Source organism: Mesoplodon densirostris, chromosome 16 (assembly GCF_025265405.1).
Source record: "Mesoplodon densirostris isolate mMesDen1 chromosome 16, mMesDen1 primary haplotype, whole genome shotgun sequence".
Lineage (NCBI taxonomy): Eukaryota > Metazoa > Chordata > Mammalia > Artiodactyla > Ziphiidae > Mesoplodon > Mesoplodon densirostris.
In genome coordinates this window covers 23,754,473-23,769,235 of record NC_082676.1, presented here as the reverse complement: position 1 = coordinate 23,769,235, position 14,763 = coordinate 23,754,473, and the positions used below count along the sequence as shown (strand labels likewise).

General features: G+C 47.6%; 1 protein-coding gene across 1 annotated transcript in view; it reads left to right on the top strand.

The window, feature by feature from the left end:
* Positions 1 to 14,763, top strand: part of CNBD2 (cyclic nucleotide binding domain containing 2) — a 64,644-nt gene that overhangs the window by 16,465 nt on the left and 33,416 nt on the right. Inside the window, exons 3-8 of the mRNA XM_060120418.1 lie at positions 5 to 142; positions 2,573 to 2,626; positions 7,067 to 7,230; positions 10,859 to 11,015; positions 11,526 to 11,677; positions 13,582 to 13,720. Coding sequence (XP_059976401.1) covers positions 5 to 142; positions 2,573 to 2,626; positions 7,067 to 7,230; positions 10,859 to 11,015; positions 11,526 to 11,677; positions 13,582 to 13,720 — 804 coding nt within the window. The remainder of the gene's footprint in view (positions 1 to 4; positions 143 to 2,572; positions 2,627 to 7,066; positions 7,231 to 10,858; positions 11,016 to 11,525; positions 11,678 to 13,581; positions 13,721 to 14,763) is intronic.

The window sequence follows — 14,763 nt, the reverse complement described above, 5'->3', positions numbered from 1 at the left end:
ACAGGGGCTGTACCAGCTCACCATGGATATCATTACGATGAACCGAGTGTGTAGAATGTTCCGCCAAGGCCTCAGAGGGTTTCGGAAATATCAGATCATTGAGACTGCTCACAGAAAGCACCCTATCTTCTCTTTCTGGGATGTAAGCTGCTGGGCTTAGCAGGTTTATACACGGTTTAAAGGGGTCCAATAAATAGCACCTCACTTCCCAGCCCAAGTTCTGAATCAACTGAGAGAGAAGACAAAGGGTAAAGCAGATGGGAGACTGAGCTGTCACTTTTATTAATGACAAAACTTACATTGGAGAAGCTGACAGGTGTCATCAAGCCAGAGGGTTACCTAATACTAAACCCCAGAGTTGGACAGCCTTATCGACGACCCCAGTCACAGGCAGTGCTGGACCAAGGCAGGCATTCACTGCAGTAGCAGGGTCTCCTGCCCTACACTCACAGCAGGGAAGGGCAGAGCAGAATGTGGGCTTGGAGGGATGGAGAAGGGGATGATCGTGCCCGGTTTCTCCTTCCAAATTCACCAAAGAGTTTAAGTCACTCCTTCTCAGTGTGAAAGGAGAGGGGCTGGTATTGTTCTGCTAGTACAACTCCCTCCACGTAGAGAGAAACATCAAGAGTGGGGAAGAAGCCATCTCCATTCCAAGGGTGATCAAAACAGCCAGAAGAAATCCAGGAGCCACAATGGAGCCAGGATTTCCCGAATACTTAGCAACTGTTCATCTTCTCTGCCTTCTTTCCTGTCCCCCCCACCTAGACAAGAAGGGGACATTTGCAGGGCCTCTCTGGTGACCTTGCTTTCTAGATTTTCTGGAAGGTCCCAATTTCAAATATTTTATCCCAGTGGTAGATCCTGAGCCCCTTTTTGGCTCAGAAAAGTTGATCACCATTCTCTTAACTTGTTCTGGGTCCCCAAGGGTGTCTTCATTACTCTCCAGGGCTCCAAAGTTTCCCCAGCCAATACCTAGACAAACCCTGCCCAGATTCCTACTGTGCCAGTCGTGCCTCCCCACTGCATCCAGCGATTGCCTCCAAAACATTTCCCACAATGGTTTCTGAAGCCTAGCAGCCAAGGAGAGGGGCGTGGAGGGGTGGTGATGGGGAAAAGAAGGTGTGTTAGGTTGGTTTCTAAGGGACCAGCAGCTAATGTAACTGTGTATATGTGGCTGAGTTTAAGACGAAGCAGGGAGTAGGCACCTGGGGGCAGCTTGAGGGGAAGGGCTTGCCCCATCTACAGACATTCAAATTCATATATTTTTAAGACATTTTGGTGGCCAAACCAAACAAATCTGCAGCCAGATTCTGCCCTGTTATTGGGTCGTGAGATGAGAAGGGTTGGAGCAGGAGCATCGTAACCTCAGGAAGGACCTTCTGACTCCGGGAGTCACGCAGTGGTGAAGCGAAGGGCCCTGGAGACCAGGAGTCTGTGGTTACCAGAAGACCTGGGTTGGTGCCTGGGCAGCTGGAAGCTGAAGACCAGAGTCAGGCTTGTCATCATGGGAGTGTGAGGCTAAACCTAACAACATTGCTCTGTCAGGATGGCCTTGAGCAGAGCAGAAGCGTCTCAGGGACAGCCTATGGGGGTCATATGGCTTCCGGGCAGGGAGCCAGGGGGTTGGGGCATAGTGTCGGGCAGAGAGAGCCGTAGACTGGTTTTCAGTGGAGTATGTGAATCCAGATCTTTCTGAACATCACGTCTTTCATTGGCCTCTCTGAGAAGCACCACATGGATGTATAAACTATAAATGGAGGGAGGGGACAGGGAACCGAGTGGGCTCTGGGGAAGGATGTAAGGTGTGCCCAGAGAGATGAATGGGGAGTCCTGGTTTGCCCCAGGATGCTGTTCAGGGCCTTGTTTGTCCCTTTCCTCCCCTGCTACTCCCCCGCTACATATCTTTTTCCTCCCTCTCTGCCCCTTTCTCTACGCTTTCCACATCCTCTCTGCATCTATTAGGAAATAGGGTTGAATTAGTTCATCCCTAAGACCTCCTATACCTCTTCTTCCTGGCCATCCTTCAGATGAGGACCATTTCCTCACTGTGTGATTTTTGGGCAACTTCCTTCACCCACTTCAGGTCCTCAGTGGAGCTGCTCAGTAGTACCTGCTTTGTCCTGATGATGAAATGGAATAAGATAAGCCATGCCTGGCTCGTTACAGGCACTTAATGAAGGTTGGCTTCATTTGTTCCTTCCTTTTTATCCCTCTTTTCTTTCTTTTCTCTATACTTTCCTTTTTTTTTTTTTTTTTTTTTTACTTCTTTTCCCTCTTCCTTTTCTCTCTCCATCCTTCTTCTCTTTATCCTCCTTTCCCTCTCCCCACCCCCATCTTTCTCTGCCTCCATAATAATACATTGTCAATGCTGGTCCCAAGTCTTATGTGGAGCTGGGGCTTTTGAGCGGAGGTGGACATGAGAGGCCCAGCTGGTAGGAGGTTTCCCAAGGCTTGCTGCCTACCACAGTGGCCCAGGTACGCAGAAGGGTTTCAGTGCAAAATTCTAGAAACAGTCTTGCTGATTCTCCTTCCACTCTGCAGCCCCCCTTCCTTTTTTTTTTTTTTTCCCCAGAAAAAGAAGCAAAGCCGAATCACATTTGATACTGTGGACTTCATTGCAGAGTCGGTATGTATAGACAGCTCTGACTTTGCTGCTGGGAATTTTTTTTTTTTTTCGTATCATAGCCTGAAAGAAGCCCTGGGCTGGGTATCAGGATAGCTGAGTTCAGACCAGGTTCTGCCACCAACCCAGTGTGCCACCCTGAGCTAGCCACTTAGTTTCCTCACCTATAAAATAGCTGACCTTGGTGATCCCTTTCAGTTCTGGCATCCCAAGACTGCGAGCCTTCCCCCTCTCCCACCCAGCTGAACCCCAAACCCATTGTTGCGTTATAGCTGAGCAGAACCAGCACGGGAGATCGCCTGTGCTTGGACCAGTGGGAAAACCGTAGAAGGCAAAGGAGAGGATGTGAGAACCCCAGAGAGAGGAGAAATAATCAAGGTGGTGGGAAAAGCACTGGCCTGTGTGTGGATTCTGGCTCTGCCCGAAACTTTCTGATAGATGCTGGGCACAGCTGTCTCTCACCTGTGCTCGGATGGCCATTCTGAGAAGGGAATGCCTTCATGTCATTTGCACTATGTGATTTGTTCTCCAAATTTCAAGCATTATTATCTTCCTGGCTTCTCCCCACCAAATCCTGGATATTAAATTAAAATTAAAATTTTAATTTAAATTTTAATTAAGGGGCTTCCTTATTTATAAGGAAGATCTGAAGTTCTCACCAATGTAGACCTGACTTGACCCTGGCCTGGAGCAGACATGCTGGTTTTTCTCTAGGAAAAGCAGGGAGAACAGAGCTTTATAACTGGTACCAGGACCACCTGTGCCACCCTGCTGCCTCCTCCTCCTTTGGAACCAAGGTGTGGCTTCTGTTGACTGCCTCCCCTGGGCATAATCTAATTTCTCATGCCCCATTATATATGAAGCACAGTAAAGTCCTCCAAATTCTGAGTTTTCTTCAGTTTTCGAGACCAGCCAGTGTGACCTGACACTGTGCATTGAAGGTTACCCAAGTTTCACCCTTCAGACAGGAGAAACTAGGGGTCTGTCTGAGAGCCACAGAGATCTGGAGATGGAGGCAATTCTGTGCATAGCAACAGAAAGAGAGGCGAGTACAGAGGAAAAGTCCATCATATAGGCAAGGCCTTTCTGCCTTTTGAATGAGTTATCACTGGCTCTGTCTCCAGCACAGACATGGAGAGTAGAGACCCGATTTAAAAACCTACCCTTTTAGTGACTGCGAATGGGTACCAGGTTTCTTTTTAGGGTGATGATTAAAAGGTTCTAAAACCCACTGTGGTGATGTACTACTCTGTGAATACACTAAAAATTGATCTGTGCACTTTAAATGGTGAAATCATTATGTTGTGTGAATTACATCTCGATCAAGGTGATACACAAACACACACACACACACATTTATACATATATAAGCTGTCTCTCAGACAACACTGGAAAACTCAACTTCCATATAGTCTACTAATGCTAACCTTCTCAGAAAGAATCCTAAGAATTATAGAGGCTTAGAATCATAGACTCATTTATTATAGCATTTGTGAGACATTGGAAACAATGGGTACATTTCTAAAACATGGTTTAAAAAAATATTGAGTGAAAAAAGGCAAGTTGCATAAACGATGTCAGCAGTCTAACATTTATGCAAATAAAAATAAAACAATTCTATACATATTCTGTGGGCACACATATAAGTATATAATAATATATATAAATGGTTAACTGGTGGTGGAGAGCAGGTCTGGGTTACTGGTGACATGGTACAAGGGGATTTTAACTATATATATTGTTCTGATTTTTAATGGAAAATAGTCATGTATTATGTTATTTTCAAAATTTTTATTTATGCATAAGAAAAAGGCAGGCAACAAGAATGTCACATGTAAATGGCTAGTTCTGGGTGGTAGCATTATGGGCAGCCCCTCTTATTTTCCTTTATCCTTCCTGTATGCTAGATGAACACACTGAGGAGATGGCTGGCCTGAAGTGAGTGAGGGTGACAGCGCTGAGAAATGGTGTGTGAGAAACAGGCAGGGCTCTGTTTGAATACTATTCCCTTTTCCCCATTCCAGATATTTTTATGAGCTCCTAAGGTAGGGCTAGATCTGTGTCTGGTGGTGGGGAATACAGTCAGGTGTCTGTATCTGCAGGTTCCACATCCGTGGATTCAACTGACCATGGATAGAAAATATTCAGAAAAGAAAAATTCCAGAAAGTTCCAAAAAGCAAAACTTGAATACTGCTTGCAGACAGCAACTATTTATTGTATTTGCAACTATTTACATAGTATGTACATTGCGTTAGGTATTATAAGTAATCTAGGGATGATTTAAAGTATACAGGAGGATGTACAAATACTACACCATTTTAGGTAAGGGACTTGAGCATCTGCAGATTTTGGTATTGGCAGGGGTCCCAGAACCAATCCTTCCTCCCCACCTTGTGGATACTGAAGGACAAGGATGACTGTGCTAGGTTGTGTAACATTCGCACCTTCCCTTAAGGAGCTAATTAGGAGTTAAGGTGATGAAACTTACCCAGGAAGTTAATAACAAATTTTCACTTCTGTAGGAATCCACAGAAGGGAGTCTCAAGGGTTAGGGGTAATAAGAAGGATTTCCTGAAGGAATTAGGGCCCTAAGTGGGCCCGAAAAATAAGTTTGGTTCATAGAAGCCAGAGGCATCTGGTTTACCATAAATAGACCCTATGATAGAAATCCTAATGGGTTATTGATAGTAAGAGAGAGAAAGGAGAAAGATTGGATTCAGACCATAAAAAAGACCAGCACTTCCATAGCCCTTGCTCTGTGCCATGCACATTGTAAGCCCTTGACATGTATTAACCCTGCTATTTGTACATGTAGTTTCTGTTATCATCAGGTAGGGAAACGGGCTCCGGGAGAAGAGACTTGTGCCAGGACACGCAAATGGGAAGTCGCAGGACAAAGTTCAAACCCAGGCACCTGGCAGCATAGCCTGCGTGCTTTCAACCACTGTGCTACACTGCCTTTCCGTCTGTCGTTGTGAAGATCAGAATTCTGCATCATGTCCCACTTTCCTTTTGCTTCTATGACAGTTACTGTTATGTAAGACTGCCGGTGTTCATTCCTTCCTTCCATAAATATGTATTTTGTTGAGTGTCCACTACAGATGAGACATTATTCTAGAGTGGGAAACAAGGTAGACAAGGCCACTATTGTGTTTATATTGGGGCTTATATTCTAGAGCACCTTTGTCCGATGGAACTTTCTGTGACAATGGAAATGTTTAGTAGTCTGCATTATCCAAAACAGTAGCCAGCAGACACATGTAGCTACTGAACACTTGTCGTTAGTGTGACTGAGGGGCTTGTTTTTTATCTAATTAAATTTAAGTAGTCACATGTGGCTGTTGGCTGCCATAGTGGACAGCGCAGTTCTACACGTGTGTGTGTGTGTGTGTGTGTGTGTGTGTGTGTGTGTGTGTGTAGGGTGGGAAATGACAGATAATATCCACATTAACAAAAAAAGAATAAGGTCATTTCAGAAAGTATTAAATGCTTTGAAGAGAATGATTCAGAGCTCACAGAGTGCTGGAAAGGGGGCCTGCTATTTTAGCTCAGATGATGCAGAAGGAACTCCCTGAGGATGTGGCACCATATGAGCTGAGAGCAGAATGAGGAGGAGGAGGAGGCGGCAGCCATATCCATGTGAAAACCCAGGGGAAGAACATTCCAGGCAGAGGAAACAGCCCAAGCAAAGATCTAAAGACAGAAGTGAGCTTGGCACGTGCAAGAGATGGATAGAAGGCTAGAGAATGAGGGGAGAAGCAGGAGGAGAGGTTGGAGGGCAGTAGGCAGGTAGGGAGTCAGACCATGTGGGGCCCCAGGCTGTGGTAGGAGTTAACATCTTCTCCTGAGTGCCACGGGCAGCCAGTGCGGGGCGTTTAACAACTCACAGTGCCATTTCCCCGCAGGTAGGAGTGGTGAGCGAATGGGTAGATCTGCCCGCCCCCTGGTCCACGAGTCCTGGCTGCTGAAGGTTAGCTAAGAGTCTCTGTAGGCTCTCTTTGTTCCTTAGGCTCCCGGAGCATGCTGAGGTATAGGCTGAGGCAGGGGAGGTCTCCCCTGACTGAAGTGTGTCAAAGGGCCCTTGGAGCCCAGGGAGCCCCATTATTGACTTGGGGGCGTGGTCAGTGAACAGCAGAGGTAGTATGATCAGTAGTTGGGGATACAGGCCTTGGCATGTAACAAATCTAGGTAATAATCCTGCCTGAATGTCTTCATCTGTCAAAGGGGATAATAAGCATGCCTCGCTTCTTTAGGTAAAGATTCAATGAGACGGTGTGTGTAAGTTGCCTATCCCGATGCCTGGCACGCAGGAAGCACTCATTACCTGTCAGCCACTATTGTATGGGAAGTGGGACTGTGAAAGCAGGAGTGTGGGGAGTTGCCTGCTAGCCCCTGGGGGAAACTGCTGGGCTCTCTGTGTCACTTTGGCTCTCTCTTTCCAGGGTCACTTCCCTCCAAGGGCCATTCAGATCACGCAGAAGAAGCCCGCTTGGAGGACAGAGCGCGAGATCCAGTCCCTCTGTAACCTCCTGCAGGTTCTGGATAGTTACCGGAACTACTCGGAGCCCCTGCAGCTGCTCCTGGCCAAGGTCATGCGCTTTGAACGGTCAGTGAGGGGCACATCCCTTGGCCCCTGGGCTGGGGCTGGGCTGGGCAAGAAGGGCCCGGCTGCGAAGGCCACGGCGGGTCTACCAGCCCCTCTGCGGGGTGTCAGCCGTGAGAAACCTGTCACTTCACCTTGGTGCTCACCGTTATGACTGCGGCCCACTGTGTCTCAGCCATTCACTGAGAATCTACCCAGAATTAAGGAGTCACTGAGTCTGGAGAGGATCTGGTTGGAACCTCAGAAAGGATCTAGTCTAATTCCCTCATTTTTCAGATCAGGAAACTGAGGCTTGGCGGGGAAATAAGTCATCCTAGTTCACCCAGAAAATAAGTAGCAGAGCCGAGACTCAAATCCAGGCCCTAAAAGCCAGAGGGGATCACAGATGAGGTACTACATCCAGGTAGGAACAACTAGGGCAAGAGTCTGTGAACTTGGATGAGAAAAAATATTATATCTGTATTTTCATTAACCTCTGAAATTTATAATTTCCTTCAGTCATGAATGTAGGTAACAAACCACTGCATACTATTTATTTATTTGGCTGTGTCGGGTCTTAGTTGTGGCACGCAGGATCTTTCGTTGCAGCACGCAGGCTTCTCTCTAGTTGTGGCATGCGGGCTTAGTTGCCCTGTGGCATGTGGGATCTTAGTTCCCTGACCAGGGATCAAACCCGCATCCCCTGCATTGGGAGGTGGATTCTTAACCACTGGACCACCTGGGAAGTCCCTGTATATTTTTTTTTATAAATAAAAAAATACAGGTATTATGACATATTCAAGTTGCTGCAGATTTCTCAAAAGATAATTTATATTTATCACATCTTTGAAATGATGGTAGTTATTAGATCTGCTGCTGGCTCTTGTTTTTCAGTGCCTTAATGAAGAGGCACATATATTGCTATATCACAAACTTGGTTTTTTCTTAACTGTAATTCTAATGTATATTATTTTATACATTTAAAACATTGTTCTGTGAAACCTTCACCAGATTGTCAACTGCTCCGTGACACACACAAAAAAGGACCTTGTAAATCCCTTGTAGTAGAGAAGCCTAAGAGGTACGTGTGAAAATAGTTATTTCCAGGACATTTCAGTGGCCTCAGGGGGGCAGCCTAGCAGAATATTTGAGGTAAAACCTGTCTTGAAATCTAAGATGTAAGGTCACTATAGGTTTGTGCCCTATCTTCCTTCATAGCGGTCACAGTCTAAGACATAACCACACTAACTACGGGTTACAGACGACCCTTTATGACCCATGCAGGGTCTGTTTCGCAGATAATAAGCCAGGAGGAGGTAACCTTCCAGCTAGCTTGGCCAAGGGAGTTTCACAGAAGAGGTGGCATTTGAACAGGTAGATTTGACAAGTGGAGGTGTAGACGGGACATTCCAGGCAGAGGGAACCATCTGCTTTGTTCTAGCCCAGTAAAGAGAGGGAGTCACTGCTGTCTATTTTTTTTTTTTTTTTTTTTTTTGCGGTACGCGGGCCTCTCACTGTTGTGGCCTCTCCCGTTGCGGAGCACAGGCTCCGGAGGCGCAGGCTCAGCGGCCATGGCTCACAGGCCCAGCCGCTCTGCGGCATGTGGGATCTTCCCGGACCGGGGCACGAACCCGTGTCCCGAACTCGTGTCCCCTGCATCGGCAGGTGGACTCTCAACCACTGCGCCACCAGGGAAGCCCCCACTGCTGTCTTAAAGTAAGATTCTATAGCAGGCAGAATGTCGTCACAGAAAGAAAAAGAGTCACAGGCTTAGAAGCTCTGGAATTTAATGTGCCGTCTGCTGTGTGACCTCAGGCAAGCCACTTAACCTTTCTGAGCCTAGTATCCCCATGAGTGATATAAAGATAATAATATGAATTTTACAGGCTTTTTGTGAACATCAGGAGGTGGTAATTGTTAAAGCCCTCCACTAGTTGCTGATTACTATTTCTGGGACTGGGAATTAGCAGATTAGATAGGATTCTTCCACTCCCTAGTGACAGAAAACCCAGCCTAAGGGAATGCATTGGTGGCTCATGTATCTGAAAGTCCTGGGATAGTTCTCCAGCTTCAGGCTCAGCTGGATTCAGGGGCTCAGTGTCACCAGGACCCATGTTTGTGTCTGTCTCTCTCCATCTCTTGGCACTTCATTTGCATAAGCAACTTATGCAAATGCAAAGGAGAGTCTCTGTCTGAGACTCTCCCTTCATAGTGGCAAGCCGGCTGCTACAGCCACAGCTCCAAACTTCTAGCTTTCCAGGTTCAGTCCATTGGAAAGGAGAGAATACCTCTTCGCAATCAAGTCAGAGCCTTGGGATTAGTTCCTTCTGAGCCAGGGTGATCTCACTTGAATCACCAGTGGGTTAGTGATGTTCCGATTGTCTAAGAGTCAAGAAAAGGTGTTTCTCCCAAAGTAAAATCAGGGTGCAGTTGGTGGAAAAAGGTGACCAGATGCTTGGCAGAGAAAACAACAGATATCTGCTGTATGAGATATCTCTTCACTCCCAAAATGTAGGTTCTGGTCTCTGAGGGTCTACCCTGGAATGAAGGCTGGCCTGTGTTCTCTCATCCCCAAAGTCTTATTTCCTGGCTGAATATGCTTGCCTTCTCCCATCTGGTCATTGTCATCTGGGCTGTCGCCTCTTTCCTCTATTGATAAAGCCTCTGGCTTGTACATTGTCCTGTCTGATGGAGCTTACTGTTCTTTCTTTGAATATGCCAGGCCTCCAGCCATCTCTGTGCTTTTGGACATGGTGGTCCCTCTGCTTATGACACTCTTTCATCTCTCTGGCCACGTGGATGACTCTAGCCACCATCCTAGAGCCTTCTCTGGCCTTCCTAAACTGGGTTAAGTGCCCTTTCTCTCTGCTTCTGAATTAGCCTGTGCCTTACGTCTTTTAAAGCATTTTTAAACCTTATTTACTTCTTGTATTTAACCATAATTTTGAGAACAAAATTTGTATTTTTTATCACTACACCTGTTAGACACCATTGGTATTTGTCTAACTTATTGAATGAATGAAGGAAATGAATAAACACTAAAAGAAGTGAGATTTGACTTGAACTTGCATTTGAAATACAGAAACTATCCTCCTTTGAGCTTAAGAACTGTTAGTTTGCTCTGAACCTGGGTACCTCTGCCCTAAAGGTTCCCAGTTGGATAGTGAGTTATTAGGGATCATAATAAGATCATTTATCCATCTCTTTCTACGTATGCTCATCTGCATTTTACAGACAAGAGTAACTGAGGCTCAGAGAGGGGATATGAATTGCCTAGTGTCCCACAGCTAAGGGCAAAACCAGGATTTGGATCCTGGTCTGACCCTAAAGCCAGTGCTCGTAATCATTTAGCTACGCATCCATTGCTTCCAGCATTTGTTCATTCATTTATTCAACAACTGTTCATTGCCTAAGCAGACTGACAAAGGCTCTGCTCTCCGGCAGCTTCCTCTAATGGAGGTGGGTGTCTGGACAAATGTTAGTGAAGGGGTCGAGCTTGATGGGGATGGGGATGGGCTGTTCTGAGGTCCCTTCTAGTCCCAGTCTGGGCTTTCATACTCCAGAGCAGGGAGCACGGCCCGTCCAGATCTCCTCCCCTTAGGGACCAGACTCTGTGTTGCTACCAGGTCAACTGGCCATGTTTTTTTCCCAGGTTTGGTCGCAGGCGTGTGATCGTCAGGAAGGGCCAGGGGGGCAACAGCTTTTATTTTATCTACCTGGGCACGGTGGCCGTGACTGAGGACGAAGATGGCATCAGTGCCTTCCTGGACCCCCACCCAACGTTGCTGCAAAAGGGCAGCTGTTTTGGGGTAAGCACGGGGCACGGGTCTGCGTTCCTGGGGTGGGGTTCGGGGTGTGACAGGACTCCTGCTACAACCTCTAGGCCAGGCCCAGTCCTGCCTTTCACTCTGTGCAAGTCATTGCCCTGTTGTGGGTCACAGAGCCCTTACCTGTCAAATGCCGATTGAGTTGGAGCCAGTGATGTCCAAGTCCCACCACTTCGTCTGTGATGTTTAAGGAGTATGTTCCCTCTATAACCCCCTAGAGATGCAGTGACTCCTCAGCAAGGCCTCTCCAGCTTCCTTTCTCTGCCCTGGTCAAACCAGTTGCCTCTTTTTCCACAGGCAGCATATTAAGAGGGAGGGGCGTGGGCCCATAGAAGCAGGGAGTGAGCAGGGGCACAGGGCGGTCCAGGGAACCTGCATTCTGGGGAGGAGAGATTTCTCAGGGGAGATGGAAGCAGGGAAGAGGTGGTCAGGGCTGTGGGCAGAACGCCAGGGGTGACCTCTCACTTGCCTTTGCCCCTGTCTACCCAACAGGAAATGGGCTTTCTAACTTCTTCAGTGAGGAGGGCCACCGTGGTCTGTATGGAAGAAACAGAGTTCTTGGTTGTTGACAGAGAGGATTTCCTTGCTAATAAACTGGACCAAGAAGTTAAAAAGGATGCTCAGCATCGGTTTGAATTTTTTAGGTAACTCCACCAGCCAGCATCTTCCCCCTGTGTGTCTATTAGGTGCCTTTGTCCTACACCCAGTGGGGAACACTAGGTGCTGTTCTCTCTGCTTGGAATGCTTTTTGGTACCCACCTCCCACCCAACTTCTCGGTCTAGCAAACTCCTAACATACCTTCAGGTCGCAGTTCAAATATCCCTTCCTTATGGGATAGTAACAACAGGATAGCTAACATGCATTGAGCACTTGCTGGGCCGGGCAGGATGCTCAGCCCTTTGTACCACCCGTTATATCTAATCTCACATTCAACCCATGATGTTCTTTCTCTTTTTCTCCCCAGTTTACAGTGAGGGAAGCAAGGCTCAGGATGGTGATGTGTCCAGAATGCCTGACTCAGAGTCTCTGGGCTTCACCACCCCGCCTCACTAACCAAGCCCAGCTACCCTCACTCCAGAATAGAGAGGGTGCCCCCTCAGTGCTTCTACCCTGTGTTTCCGTAAAGCCCCATCCAAACTGTAATTCTTGATCATATAATACTTTCTTTACAGTTTATTTGTGCCATCAGACAGTAAGCAGCACAGTGGCAAGGGAAGACCTTCCTTTTTCACCATCATCATCCCTATGTTATCACAGTGCCAGGCACATGCAGGTGCTCGTTTAATTATCTTTAGTTACTTGCCTTGAGGAAAAGAGTGAAAATCAAATGGAGCATCTGCACTGGCACTGAGAATACAGGTTGTAGGGTTGCAGGGCCATAGAGAAGCGTGTTGAGCAGAGGGGTAGGCTGGAACTGAGAGAAAGCCATCTGCATGAAGGGGCTGTAGCCCGAAAAGGGAGGGACTCGGTTCTGAAGGGAGGGACAGTTCATTTTTGTATACAGTGGAAGAAAAATAGGACCGTGTTCTAATCTCAGCTCTTAGGCTTATCCACCATGGGACCCTAGATAGGTCGCTTCACTTCTCTGGGTTTTAGTCTCCTGTGCAGTAAAATGGGGATAACAATTCCTCTCTCCCGAGGTCATTGTAAGAATCAGATGAGGTGATCGTGGGAAGTGCGTGGCTCAGTCTTGGCCCAAGAGGTGCTCCTTCTGTGGTGGCCCTGCTTTCCTCCTGTGTTTCCAGACCCTTCTCCTCCTTGGGCATGGCACTGACCCTGTTCCCCTTTGGTGCCCTGGACAGAACTCGGTGCTCCCTCGCCTAGGTTGAGACCTGAATCACCCGAGTTCAGGGCTCATAATCTGTTGGAGCTGGGAAGATCTAAGATGATTTTTGTTGGCAGCCCCGCGGGGCCGCCTGCGAGGGAAGGGAAGCCCACGATCAGCGGTGTATGAGGTTCAAGATCAACGGAAGGGGTGGTCACTGCTGGGTGGGCCTTTCACCACAGGGCACAAACAGGCCAAAAGAAGAGAGTCCAGACTTCCCCCATTCCCAGGCCCAGGGCTGAGGATTTGAAGCCAATAGGCTGGAGGAGACAGGGGTTGGAATGAGCTGCCCAAACCAAAGGTAGGGCCCGGACTGCTGGGCTGGGGGACAGGATAGCCAGTGAGCTGAAGTGAGGAACTCTTGGGTGCTCCTTGTAATGGGAGTAGCTCAGTGGTAACAAGGTTGGCAGGGGATTCAGCCAGGAGAAGCTCCTGGAGGGAGGAGCAGAGGTGAAAGAAGCAGAGCTCCAATCACCCCCGGTGCGTCTGAGGCTCAGTTAGGGGAGCAGCTGAAGGGCAGGGCCTTGAGAAGAGGGCAGGGGAGCAAAGGACAAGTGACAGGAGACCGGCTGCAGGCTAGGCTAGCGAGCAGGGTGGGTGTGAAATCTTCCACCTCAGGCCTTTGCAAGAGCAGAAGAACATATTCCTTTTCTGGAAATTGCTAAGTGCTGAGCCACCTTGGTGATGGAGGGCGATGAAGTCTAACAGGCTTTTCCCCTCAGGAAGATGGATCTGTTTCACTCCTGGTCCGATGAGAAGCTCTGGAAGCTCGTAATCCTGGGGAAGAAAGAGAAGTTCTCATACGGGCAGCTGATCTCAAAGGACTTTGTAGAATCATCCTCCATCGTGTTTGTGTGTAAGGTAAAGAGGTCTGGGGTAGGGTGGTGAAGCTGGGAAGAGCGTGCCTAATCTAATGTCCTGTAGCCTGGTGACCGGCAGAGCCCTGGCCTTCAACACGTCTTTTTCCGAGCGCCCACGTCCTACTTAAAAAGGCAAAGGAATGTCCATCGACAGGCGAATGGATAAAGATGTGGCACATATATACAATGGAATATTACTCAGCCATAAAGAGAAACTGAGTTGTTTGTAGTGAGGTGGATGGACCTAGAGATTGTCATACAGAGTGAAGTAAGTCAGAAAGAGAAAAATAAATACTGTATGCTAACACATATATGTGGAATCTAAAAAAAAAAAGATGAACCTAGGGACAGGACAGAAGTAAAGAGGCAGATGTAGGTAATGGACTTGAAGACACAGGGAGGGGGAAGGGTAAGCTGGGACGAAGTGAGAGAGAGGCATGGACATATATACACTACCAAACGTAAAGTAGAGAGCGAGTGGGAAGCAGCCACATAGCACAGGGAGATCAACTCGGTGCTTTGTGACCACCTAGAGGGGTGGGATGGGGAGGGTGGGAGGGAGACGCAAGAGGGAGGAGATATGGGGTTATAGTATGCATATAGCTGATGCACTTTGTTATACAGCAGAAACTAACTATTGTAAAGCAATTATACTCCAATAAAGATGTTAAAAAAAAAAAGAAAAAGACAAAGGACACATTTTGGCCTCCCTCCCTCAGAGGGTTGCTGTGAACGTTAAGATATAGCTGTTATATTACAAAGAGGGCACGTGTGGGGAGGGTACCCCTTCCTTCAGCTCATATACATGTTTATTTACAAACAGGTACATATTTAAATTATGCATTTGGCTCTTGAATTTTAATGATGCCAGGTCACTATTTATTATTTCTTTTTGGCTGCATTGGGTCTTCATTGCTGCACACGGGCTTTCTCTACTTGTGGCAAGCAGGGGCAACTCTTCGTTGCGGTGCGCGGGCGTCTCATTGCGGTGGCTTCTCTTGTTGTGGAGCACGGGCTCTAGGCGCGCGGGCTTCAGTAGCTGTG